We start from the raw sequence: 12,762 nt of genomic DNA on the forward strand, positions 1-12,762 counted from the left end.
ATATAGATATTTAATTTGTGATTGTACCCAAAGCATTAACAAACTGTCTTGTAGTCTTCTAAGAACTACATCGGTATGGTTCTGAGGAGCAACAAGCTGTACGGTGTCTACAAGCTTAACGGAGTCGAGTACGAGATGCATACGGATTTCATCACCATGTCTGCGTCTGAGACAGCCAAGTTTGATAGAGTGGACCTACAAAGGTAATCTGACGCGGTTCTGAGGCATCCACCTGTTTTTTGAGTGTTGCGAAATGAAAGTGAACATTTATGGCATCTTTCATTTTTCAGTCTTATTTACATTTTACATTTTTACATTTACATTTGATTGTCTTCCAACATAGTTCATTATTTAAAGTGAAAAAAGGCCAAAGACATTTGTGACTGTTGTAAATGTGATGTGGATATTCTTTTTTCTCTCTTCCGATTTAGGATTTACCAAGATGCAAAGATGAACCACACCAAAGATATCACCTCAAACTCACTCAATAAATTGAAATTTGAGGCTAAAGTGCAAGGAAAAGAGGGCAAGAATCTTCTGGACCTCAGTCCCAGTGATGTTGTTTTCTACGTTGGAGGCTACCCTGACAACTTCACTGTAAGCAACAAGGAAATGAGAACAGCAATACCATTAATTTAATTATTTTGAACTAGCATGGGACTTATAATACCTCTTTTTAATTAACATCTCTTGTTTTGCTTCTCCTCAGCCACCAGCTTCTCTCAACTTCCCCAAGTACCAAGGCTGCATTGAGTTCTCCTCCTTTAACGACAAAGTCGTCAGTCTCTACAACTTCGAAAAGGCAGAGGGGATCAATTCAGAGACTCCTTGCAAGAGGTAGGTCCTAGTATAATCAGTGTTGGGAATAACTAAACTAATGAAGTTTTTGAACTAGAAAACATGTGTCTATGCTTTTTCTGCAGTCACGTTAACCTGTAACATTACTTCAACATGCAGCAGCAATAAGTTTTATAAAACGTTATTTTTCTATCCAGATATGTAATCCCAGTGGATACTGACTACTATGAAGGCACCGGATATGGCAAAGTGGTCATAGATAGTAAAAGAGGTGGCGTCCTCCGCATTGATATGACCATCACGACTCGTTCAGAAAATGGTCTGCTCTTATACATCGGAAGTCAGGTAAATTATTGTTCATATGGTTGCTTCATAAATCTTCTGTTTTGATCCATTTTGAATAGAACTATATGTACTATTTGCAAGAATTTGACTATATTTCCCCCGCAACATAGGACAATTACTTCATCGTGACAATAGAGAAGGGCGTCATTTTCCTGCGTAGCAATTTGCTCCAAGCACCAGCTGCAAATACAGTGAAAGCGTTCCCGGTAAGAAGTTTTTGTTTTGTTTTGTTTTATGCAGTCACTCAGGTTATTTCTTGGCAACTACCATTACTCAATCGGATAACATTTGTAAATCAAGAATCATTAATTCGACTGCATCTTGCTCCTCTATCCTTTAGATAAGTGACTGGGTAGACATCCTAATCATTGCTTCAAAGGGAAAAATTACAGTCCGCTTGGCCGGTGAAGAAGTGGCCTCAGCCAATATTGGGAACGACCAAAACGCATTTCAAGAATTCTATGTTGGTGGTGCCCCGCAGGACTTGAGGGAAAGGTACGTGGTTATCAATCTTCCTTTTAATTATTGTTTGTTGTGAGTTAAGTTAAAACTTTTGACACTATCGAGAGTAACTTGATTTTACTGTTCCTCTTCACAGAGATAACATCACCATGCAGCCATTCAAAGGATGCTTGAAGAATTTAAAGCTGAATAGCGTCTTTAAAACTGTTGATGAGCAAGTGGGCATCAGCAAAGGTTGTCCCACGGATTCCTTGGTAGGCTTATTTGCATCCCAAACCTGTTACCAGCATTCATATGACTGCCCAAACCACACTTATGAGTCAACTAATTAACAGATGTGTAATGTTGTTACAATGTTGTAGATTTCTCGTAAAGCAGAGTTCAGCTTGGGGAGCTCGCTGTCAGCTGACCTCGCAGGCTTTAGTCTGGCCAATGACGTTACTGTCTCCCTTGGATTCAAGAGCACAGAGAATGAGGGTCTCATTCTGCAGGGCAAACAGCTGGTCAGTCCTTACATCTATTTTGAAATCTGATATTTTAATTGTGACTTTATGCGATAGGATTTGTGAGAGACAGCAGGAAGAACTTGAATACCTTTTATCTTTTTTTCTACTGTTTTCCAGGCTAATGGGATGAGTCTTGTGTTGGAAAATGGCTATGTGATTCTCAATTTCAACGACAAGATCTGGAAATCCAACAAACAATATCAGGATGGCCAGTGGCATTATTTGACTGTAATCAGAAAAGGTGGAAGGTATGAATGTTTTACATTCATTTACATTCACACACATTATAAATAATGTGAACATATATACACATTAGTCAGTGGTTTGGTGTGATTTTAATTTTATTCCAATGACAAGAAGGTACATGGGCTCAGTTCCACATAAATAAAAAATAGACATTGACATATAGTGCAGTAAAAACAGAACTACTTTGACCATGTTTGCTCAGTGGTGGAGTAGGCGCACATGTACTGAGAGGTTTATGCCTCAACGCAGAGGCCCAGGGTTTGAATCCGACCTGTGACGATTTCCTGCATGTCTTCCCCCTCTCTCTTCCCTTTCTCACTTAGCTGTCCTGTCAAAAATTAAAGGCGGAAAAGCCCAACAAATAATCTTTAAAAAAAAACAAAAAAAACAGAACTACTCAATACCTGCTTGAATATAAAGTTCTTATACAAAACAACACCATGATGATTTTTCCAAACAGGATTCAGCTGATTATTGATGATGAAGACGAGGGTCAGCAGCAGGATCAGAGTGGCAGCACCATACCTGACACAGGTGGCTCTGTGTTCCTGGGAAAAGAGAAGTTCAAAGGCTGCATTTCCAACCTCTACACAAGACGGTAATATTTCCTGACTTTACAACTTTGCATATATGGCTGGGTTTTAAAAAATTGATTTTCCGATTCACATCAATCTTCATTTGAATGCTACGATATTGATTCATAAAATCCCGAGATCAATCTTTTAAGAAGCTCCGTTTTAAAGCTAGAGTGAAAATATTGGTATCATATGAAACTAGACAATCTAAGGAATCTATGTCATGCTAAATAATGCTCCAAAGTTAGGCTACATTTTGTTGAGGGCCATGGCCATTATCACAGATGTATGGCTTTAGGTATACCGTCTCTGCATCACACCCTCTGCACTTGCAAAGAAACTGTCAATTCCTAATGATGACGTTAATATTTTTAATAATGCACCAGGTTAGAGGGTTCCTTGTACAATTTACAGCATTAGTAATCTGAGAATCTTTCATATCCAAGCCAAATTAGTATTGTAACTGACATACAAATCACTTCACAAACTGATATTGAATCGAATAATATTGAATCAGAAATCAATTTTAATCGAGATCTTGCAAATCGGAATCGATTCAGGAAATCAGTGGCAATACCCAGCCCCAATTGTACAGATGCATCATTTTGATATACCTCAAGATTTATGTACAGCTTTATTGAATTATTAGTATTATTATTGAAGTTACAATGTAATTGTTTGCGTACCAAATATCTATGTTCTTTGATGTATGGTGTTTATATTATTTCTCTGTCATTTGTTCTGTTTGCAGGCCAGACAATCTGTACAAGCCTGAGGACCTCAGCTCCTTCAAGGTTTCTGGAGATGTCTTGCTTGATGTGTGTACTGTTGACAGTCTTGCTCAACTGATGCTGGACCGTGCCTCTAAGAAGGTGAGTGTTTGTTTACTGTTTTAGTAAGGACAACCAGACCTAATGGTGGCATAATTGAATCTTCTTTCCAAAGCAAATCCACTCGGTTCTCTTTCCTTTGAATTAAATGGCATAATTGGATTACGACTAGAGCAATCCATCTTAATTAAAGGCATAACTATCGAAACTAGCATGTACATTATGAACATGGTGACTTGATGATTGATTCCACTCACTAGCAGTAAGTCATACCATCTTTTTCCTTCCCTTTTGTGACTTATTTTACATGTGTGCAGTGAAACTGCTGTGTAATACTATTGTTGAGGGCAAATTGATAATTGCGTAGTATTTCCTTTGTTGACATTGTTTACATTATATTTTGCTGCCTTGTTTTCAGAGATGAAGAAGAAGGAGCCCTAAGACCTGCTGATGCTGACAAGAATCTTAATATTGACATGAAAAACTGGCAGCTTGAAGCACAATGTCCTGTTGCTTATGCACAAGCTCATTCATCTGCAGTGTACTTAAATAAAAAAGTTGCATGAACATTCCCAATAATCATAAGAATTACTAAATGTATTGTATCTCTGTCTATTTTATTTAAAGATCCATTTATTACAAACAAATACTTGTGAATAACAAGCTTGAAATCAGCTCATGTCTCTTTTCTTTTCTTTTGTTCTTTCTTTCTTGTAACTCAGTAATGAACTACTTTCTAACAGTCATTCACAAGCACATGCTCTCTTACTAACTGTTGTCAGACCTAATGGAAACACTCAGACACAAACATGCCTGATTATAAAATTATATAAATCATAATCTCACTATCAAATAAAATCAGTAATCATTAAACATTCTCTGGCCCGTGACTAGGGTTGGGTATCGTTTGTATTTTTACAATTCTGATACCGAACCGGTAATTTTAAAAACGATTCCAATTCCATAACCGATTCTTGAAAAACTGAAGAATGACATCAAAGATGTAATATGTTTACTAGTGATCACGTGCAGTAAATGGTTAATATGCTTTTACGTCCGTTTTGGTGAGCTCCGAGGGGAAAATATAGCATTTTAAAAGTAGCCTACGTTTACGGTGGCTAGCTAACGGTAGACTACAGAGAAAGTGTGATATTTTTACGTCCGTTTCAGAGCGACCTAGGGAAAATATTTCAGTTGACACATTAAGTGGAACCAAAACGAGGAACCTAAATGTGCGTTCTAATCCGGTCTGATTCCTACCGGTTGCGTAGGAACCGATTCCATAGTGGAACCAGGTTTCGGTACTCAACCCTACCCGTGATCCAGTTTTACCTGACAAAATTCATGTGAATTTGATCATAACATACTTGTATATTCTACTTTTATCGACATAGAGGGACACACATTTTAAATATTTAAAGTTAAAATGCATATTAAATGAAAATCCTCCCTGTTGTGGACCAGTAAAGCCATGTGAGATATGGTTACATAAATAAACTTGTCTTGACTTAACTACCAAACCTAAATGTATCAGTCTTCTATCTCTTGAAACACAGAATGGCACCCCAGCATGAAGGCTGAGTAACACTGATCTGCATTACAATAAATGATGTAGCCAACTGGAAGTTTGTAAGCATTTCCTGAGACGAAATGTTGGTTGGTTTTCCCAGCTAAGCTCGGCCTCACGGTGAAATATGCGAGGCCTAGCAGAGCTTACTGTGTTCAGACATATTATTAAAGCATGATTGCATTTCTTCAGATCACTGTGGATCTTGCATGCCCATCATAATTTACTAAGCTCTATGCATTTGATTTGGAACATCCGACTAATGTAGGCTGAATCACCACCACAATCTATTCTCTAATAACCCCTGACCCACGATACATGGCCTGAATAATGAATTCTAAGCTGCTGCATTAGTGCATGTAACTGCAAAATCAGTTGACACTAACAGTCTAGACTTAAAGGAAATGTTTAATCAAAGGAGTAACAGAAAGACAAAATACAGAAGAGACAGTGATGTGAAATTGTCATAATCCATATCATGATATCACACATGATATTACAGTGTTTAATGTTTGTTTTTCCTTTATCCATGATTGGTGTTTTCTATAATATCAGGACTTCATCAGCCATCTCACAAAAGGTTTTTGAGTTTGTTTATTGTTTAATAATCTACGCAACTCTATTAGAAGTTCACCCCTGTAATACTGGAGTATATGTCAAACTGAAATCACTTAAATCATATAATCAACAACTTTCCTGTATGCTGTACTGTACGAGCACAATTTAAAATGCCTAACTATGTTGAAACCAAACACACCTCTGAGTAAACAGAATATTTGCTAGGGTTGTGCTCGAAATATGATAGTAAAAACCTCAACATAACCAAAACAAAGCATCTGATGTGTTATTCTATAGCTGTAATTATGAGATCCACACTTATCATCAAAACTTACTACATGAGGGATGAAGTCATTACTACTGGGCTATACATGGCTATTTATATAAACTATTACATTCTGATTGTTAACTCTCTTCGGGTGACATCTGGTCTACATAAAAGCATTAGTCGATTAATGGAGTAGTAGATCGACAGTAATTTTAAAAGCAAAAATTAAAAAATGAATTGTCTCTAACTTCACAATTAGGAATGATTGCCGGTTTTCTCAGTATTCTATGATAGTAGGCTGAATATATTTAGGTTTTGGACTGTTTTTCTGACATAACATTTAAGTCAATTCATCTTAAAAAAAAAAACTGTTGATGCCCTGCATTCATTTATTCAGTGTACAACATGCGTGCGTTCTCTCCTATGTAGAAGATATTTTTTAGTAATGTAGTCATTCTGACCACTATACATTGTCATACCCTCTCATCTTTATTTACTGACAGAGTTGAACCCCGTTGGAGACTTCCCCAGATATACATGAGCAAACTCTGATTAGAGGGACAATTTTATACCTTGTGCTGAGTGGGTCTTTTGTTTGTTTGTGCTCTTTTAGGATGTTGTGATGCAGGCGATAAATGAGAGTCTATCAGCATGTGCATTACCAGCCCTGGTTCAAAATGCTTATCGCATGGGCGGCCCTGTCAGCAGCCTGAGCTACAGCCTTCCACTACAGGTCCTGCAACCCAGGTGAGTAACCTGTCATACATCACATTTCACATGCATACAAACACGGCATGCACACATGGAAGATTTCTAAATGAAAAGTGTGCTTGGCTGAGTGTGTCCTCTTAAGAAGAATGCTACAGTTATGTCAGAGCCATCACATACAAAGATGGTGTCCGTCTTTATTCTCTCCAGGCCCCACTTTTCTCTGGATATCAGGACTCGAGCTCCTGAGGGCCTGCTGTTCTTTGCTGCTACCAGAGAAGGGCGCTCTCATCTCGCTTTATATATATCCAAAGGCAGGATCAGACTGTCTGTAGGCAAACAGAAGGAGATCTTCAACAGGGAGAAGTACAATGATGGAAAGTGGCACTCGGTCAGTGAACTCAACTCCTCTCATACTAATCTATTTTGATGCTACCATGGCATCACTTAATCCAAATGATAGAGCAAATCTGCTTTGTCATTCTTTATGTATATGGTGAATATGTTGCCTGCAGGTCATTTTTAGTTTGGAGAAGAAGAAATTTCGATTGGTTGTAGATGGGATCAGAGCCCAGGATGGTCAGCTGACAAATGCTGAGTTGACATCCATGCAGAAATTTGTGTCACCGGTGTACCTGGGCAGTGCCCCGGAGTCCCTTCACAAAGAGCTGAAGGTAAACAAAAAAAGCACTCACTGGCCAATTCTCACAAGCACACACTCAAACAATTCATTCACAAATTGTGATGTCTTTGTAATGTTTTTTTTTTATTTTTTATTTTTTACTTTTAGTTGAAGGCCCTTCCAAAGCAAAGTGTGTCTGGCTGTATTCGCAATTTTAAAATGAATGGAGCACCAATTTCAACTCCAACCACAAACCACGCTGCCGGCCCCTGCTTCGAGGGACAAACACAAAGAGGAGCTTATTTCTCAGGGAATGGAGCTCATGTCATCATCAGTGAGTACACATCTCTGATAACAATCTGATAATACTGCAGAAGCATTTCTAACCACCATAATGATCTCTATCAGCTTCTGTCGGTGATGAGTAGGAATTGCAACTGCATCCACACAGTTTGCCTCCTAAACAAGTGAATGACACATAATGCTAATAATTAAACTCATATTGTAAAGGACATATCTGAAAAGGTGCCAAGGTTGACATGTCAATGGACATGAGTGGGGTTTCCCTTCTTTCTTTTTTTCCTAAAAATAAGACAAGTACAGTGCTCAGCATAAGCAACCCATGCTAAAGTTGACTAAAAAGAGGAATAAAAAAGAAAATCATCTTTTGGAAATTTTCTTTGTGAATGAATAATGTATTGTAAATAAATAAATTTTCTTCCTTATAATACATGTTAAATTCCCATAGAGGCAGGCAGATTTTTTTTTTTTAAAGGCCAGTGATTTCATGGATCCAGGATACCATACATCCTGATAAAGTTCCCTTGGCCTTTGGAATTAAAATAGCCCCACATCATACCCTTCACCATACCTAGAGATTGGCATGGGGTACTTTCCATAAGATCATCTCTCAATGCAAATCAAACAAGCTATTAGGCTAACTGAAATAAGGAATTAAGGAAAAACATTTATTTATTTACGATACATTATTCATTCACAAAGAGGTGAAGGTTGCATTTTTCCTAATTTTTTTAATTAAGGCATTAAGATCAATTTCCAAAAGATGATTTTTTTATTCCTCCTTTTAGTCAACTTTAGCATGGGTGTATTCACTTATGCTGAACACTGTATGTCCAAGAAGAGGAATGTGAGTGATCATATTAGAATTTTAAAGGTTCTTCCAATTGAGCAATACAAACATTAATTTCTCACATAAATATTATACAGATTGCAGAAAATATGTAAACATATATTATTTTACAGGTCTAGTGATTTCTTAATGATTGCCTTTCAATTCAATTTGATATTAATTATATTTAAAAATGTGGATGTTATAGGAAGTTGGTAATATATCCACAGAAATGTACTGGAACAACTAACAGAGATCTATTTAACCCAAAGTAATGTATTTTTGAAATGTTTTTTGTACATTGTTAAATTTCCCGTATGCTAGTAGTGTACAACAATTACATTTTTGAATGTTGAACTTACCAGCTGTGCACTGAGTAAAAGACTCTATGTTACACACTAGATATTAATTGGAGTTGATTAATTAAGGAACACTGTCTCCATTTGCTCTATAATTAGTACCTAATTAGAATTCAAAGACACTTCCTAGGAAATTAGTTACATGTCAGTTCATTCAAAGAAACTATGAGACCCGTAAAAAAAAGAGTCTCCATGATATGTTAATTTCATGGCTGTCTCCTCATTTTTTTTTTTGATACTTAATGCCAATGATGACAACCAATGATGAAATCTGTTTTCTGTATTTCAGATGACTCCTTTGTTGTGGGCACCAGCTTTGAGCTGCTGTTTAATATTCGTCCGCGGAGTCCGACTGGACTCCTGCTACATGTTGGTGATTCCAGCAGGAACCAGTATGGGCCTGCAATGGGCCACTATCTCACTGTCTACATGCTCAAAGGAGAGGTGAAGCCTTTCTGTCAGTTTGATGATGCCATATCAGCTGTTTTTTTTTTTTTACTTTTCTGGCCTTGTTTTGGGGACTTTACCAGTACAGAACAAATTCTACATTTAACCTCGACTGAAAAGGTGTCTTTACTTTAAGTGTGTGTTACGGTACATGTGATTAAAAGCACTGTGTTTGGACATTCACCCATTTACAGGTAGTGGCACAAGCAAACAATGGCAAAGGGGAATTCATGGTGTCGGTGAAGCCCAAAGCTTCTTTGTGTGATGGAATGTTTCATAAAATTTCAGGTAAAATGCACACAGTCATGAAAAGACATGACAAAAGACAATTCAAGACAAATTAAAACTGCTTTTAGAACCTATTGTGACACTGATATGAATCATCTTTTGCATTAAGTCACTGTCCATGTGTCTTCTAGTAATCAAGAGGAAAAATGTTGTGCAACTGCATGTGGACACAATCGACAATTACAAGATTGGACCACCATCTTCCACTACAACTTTGACCAAAGACTCCTTGTATGTGGGTGGCATTCCTGGTGAGTGTTAATCGGAGAGTTAATCTACTTAGTTTAATTTTAGTTTATTCACACATACCACAAATTCACCATGTGTACCTTTCTGCTGCAGAGATGTCAATGCAACAGATGCTCCCTGTTACATCGTCCTTTGTGGGATGCATCCAGGACATGAGGATCAACAGCGACTCGGTCTCATTCGACAGGCTGTCTGGTGCGTTTGGTCCGGTCAACCTCAAAGAGTGTCCAGGCTGAACGTCTCACTGCTCATCATGGAACAAACCTTGGGACCACGTCCACCACCAACCATGTGCAATCTGTTACCAAGACAGAGAATGTGTTTGTGTATAACAGTGTATCGTTTTTGAGGTGTGTGTGTGTTTGTGTGTGTGTCTCTGTGTGTGTCTGTGTGTGTGTGTGTGTGTGTGTGTGTGTGTGTGTGTGTGTGTGTGTGTGTGTGTGTGTGTGTGTGTGTGTGTGTGTGTGTGTGTGTGTGTGTGTGTGTGTGTGTGTGTAAAATGAGCAGCAGCTTACCGGTTCATATTATTAGCTCTGTTTAACAATGCTGTATTTATTTTGTGATAAAATCATGTATCAGGGCACCGATTCACATATTGTAACAGTTGTTTTACAGTCTAATGTGTTGGTCCATGTACTTTCTGTCGACAAATGCTACTGGATATGCTTATATTTGGTCAGGGCTGCAGTAGGAGCAACCCAGCACTTTAAGAAAACAAATGATGCCTTTTTGTGATGGTGCTTTAATGGAGATCAACATTATTAGTTGATTTTTTGTTTTGTTTTTGTTTGTTGGAAAGTTTATACTAGAATAATTACGTTTACACCCATGGTGCTCAATTCAGTGACATTTCAGGCACATGCCAGCATGTAGAATTATGCATTTCACCTGGTTTAATAGAAATGGAGTCTGTACACAGGTAGTGAAATCACATGGTTTCTCCCCATACTGAATTATTGTTGTTTTGAATTCATTTTCCATTTTGCATTCCTCTGTCATGCATGAGGATGTTCTCTGTGGATGTTAATCAGTTACACAAGAACACAGCATGTTTGTGGAACATTGTATATGAGTTGAAAACCAATATAGATGCCTTTAACTTCTAATACTGTATATCTCACAAGTTTGGGACCATTTAGCCCATATAACTATAACGTTGAAAGTAATGTAACAAAAAACAATACCATGTCTAATTATGTATTTAAACTCCCACAGCAGATGTTTACCTGCTTTGTACATTTGTGGAAATATTTGTGATATGAGAAGAAATATGCATGATGATTGGACATGATGATTTTACATGCATTCCTGTCTTATGACCACTGATTTGTAAGCCATTTTGTAATTATTGTTGTTTATAAATACTTCTCAGTGCCACAAGTAGGTCTTGAAAAATATCTTTTGATTGTGATCATGGTGACAACTCAGATGTCTGTGTGGAGAAGGCATTGACACAGCATTTAGACCATTATGTAGGGAGAAAACATGTAAATGATGATGAATATGAATTTAGTCAAAAATGTCCAAGAGGAACCTTTGAACCCTCCTTGGCCGGCTATCTCCATGACTACAGCTGCTCTTCATAGCTCTCTATCACAAACCACCACGCCCACTCAGATGCTGCCTTCAAGGACTTTAGGAGTGAAAATTGCAAAGTCGTGCAAACACCCAATTCTCTGACCCATCAGCTTCTGTGACCCAATTAGGTAGGCTATTTAACCAGTGGCGGAATAAGTACTCGCCCTTAAAAGAAAAGTAATACCACACTGTAGAAATACTATGTTACAAGTAAATGTTCTGCATTGAAAATGTCACTTAAGTAAAATATTCATACCATAAAATATAGCCTCAGTATAAAATTCAGTATGCATGCAATGGCCCATTTTGGAATAATGTATTTTACAGTAATATTATTGATTAATGTGTTCATGGCTTTAATGTTGCAGCTGGGTGGAGCTAATTTTAATTCACGTTTTATATATTACTTCACATCTTGTGAATCCCACCCTGGAGACTAACAGTCTAAAAAAAGAGTCTCATTGTTATAATAATAATATTTAGGCCTATTTATTGATTATAATTTGTGTTAATTTCAATCTATAAAGTAACTACTAAAGCTGTCAGATAAGTGCAGTAAAACGTAGAATAGTTGCCTCTGAAATGTAGTGAAGTAGAAGTATAAATAAGTAGGCTACTTCAAATTTGTACTTTACTTAAAAAAATGATTTCCAACCCCTGATTTTAGTTATTGCCACAGCAAATGTTTTTTTAATCTAGCTTTGTCACATAGGCCTACTTTATTTGTTCTATTACAAAAAGGACACCGCCATAGTATTTAGAAGAAACAATTTGATAGCTATAATAGCAGAAATATATACGTCAAAACTATATCCTGATCTGGTCGACCCTATCAAAATTGGTGACACATGGAGGCAACACGTTTGGTAAGTAACAGTAACTAATAATAACGTTAGAAAGCGTGCAGTGGATAGTTGGAATTTCTACCTGTAACAAAATGTGATGGGTCGCAGAATTTGGTAAACCTCTTATATACTGCCTATGGTTTAAACCTGTAGGCTACTTCACAACGTTTGAACTTAGGCTACTAGAAAAATGAGAAAGCGCACAAACAAAGAACTAAATATTAACTGCATGGAGAATATCAAACAGGTGCTTTATGATATATTTACAGCTCTAACGTTGATTTACTTACGCTTTTCCTTTTGAAAGCCCCACCTCGGTTAATTATTGCTTATTTGCGTCTCGTGTCTGATTGGAAAACTATAATTCCGATAGCACCCAAAG

General features: G+C 37.3%; 1 protein-coding gene and 1 long non-coding RNA gene across 3 annotated transcripts in view; one reads left to right on the forward strand and one right to left on the reverse strand.

The window, feature by feature from the left end:
• LOC114564806 (laminin subunit alpha-3) overlaps window positions 1–10,332 on the forward strand; it is a 57,396-nt gene extending 47,064 nt beyond the window's left edge. The window contains exons 59-77 of one of the 2 annotated variants that reach the window (XM_028592386.1): window positions 55–203; window positions 432–597; window positions 710–837; window positions 996–1,143; window positions 1,254–1,349; window positions 1,484–1,638; window positions 1,742–1,859; window positions 1,968–2,108; window positions 2,229–2,359; window positions 2,818–2,955; window positions 3,684–3,804; window positions 6,769–6,902; window positions 7,074–7,254; window positions 7,379–7,537; window positions 7,654–7,819; window positions 9,263–9,417; window positions 9,615–9,708; window positions 9,840–9,959; window positions 10,051–10,332. In XM_028592386.1, coding sequence (XP_028448187.1) covers window positions 55–203; window positions 432–597; window positions 710–837; window positions 996–1,143; window positions 1,254–1,349; window positions 1,484–1,638; window positions 1,742–1,859; window positions 1,968–2,108; window positions 2,229–2,359; window positions 2,818–2,955; window positions 3,684–3,804; window positions 6,769–6,902; window positions 7,074–7,254; window positions 7,379–7,537; window positions 7,654–7,819; window positions 9,263–9,417; window positions 9,615–9,708; window positions 9,840–9,959; window positions 10,051–10,193 — 2,643 coding nt within the window. In that variant the 3' untranslated portion in view covers window positions 10,194–10,332. Of the gene's footprint in view, window positions 1–54; window positions 204–431; window positions 598–709; window positions 838–995; window positions 1,144–1,253; window positions 1,350–1,483; window positions 1,639–1,741; window positions 1,860–1,967; window positions 2,109–2,228; window positions 2,360–2,817; window positions 2,956–3,683; window positions 3,805–4,180; window positions 4,437–6,768; window positions 6,903–7,073; window positions 7,255–7,378; window positions 7,538–7,653; window positions 7,820–9,262; window positions 9,418–9,614; window positions 9,709–9,839; window positions 9,960–10,050 lie in introns of those variants that run through there. The other variant, XM_028592387.1, reaches the window with a different exon arrangement.
• Window positions 5,720–12,723, reverse strand: LOC114564808 (uncharacterized). Its single transcript, XR_003693842.1, has 3 exons — window positions 12,671–12,723; window positions 10,038–10,255; window positions 5,720–7,192 (listed from the first exon to the last, which is right to left on the reverse strand). It is a non-coding gene; the product is annotated as an uncharacterized LOC114564808 (long non-coding RNA).
• Window positions 12,724–12,762: the final 39 nt, after the last annotated feature.

This window comes from Perca flavescens, chromosome 12, assembly GCF_004354835.1.
Source record: "Perca flavescens isolate YP-PL-M2 chromosome 12, PFLA_1.0, whole genome shotgun sequence".
NCBI classification, from domain to species: Eukaryota; Metazoa; Chordata; class Actinopteri; order Perciformes; family Percidae; genus Perca; species Perca flavescens.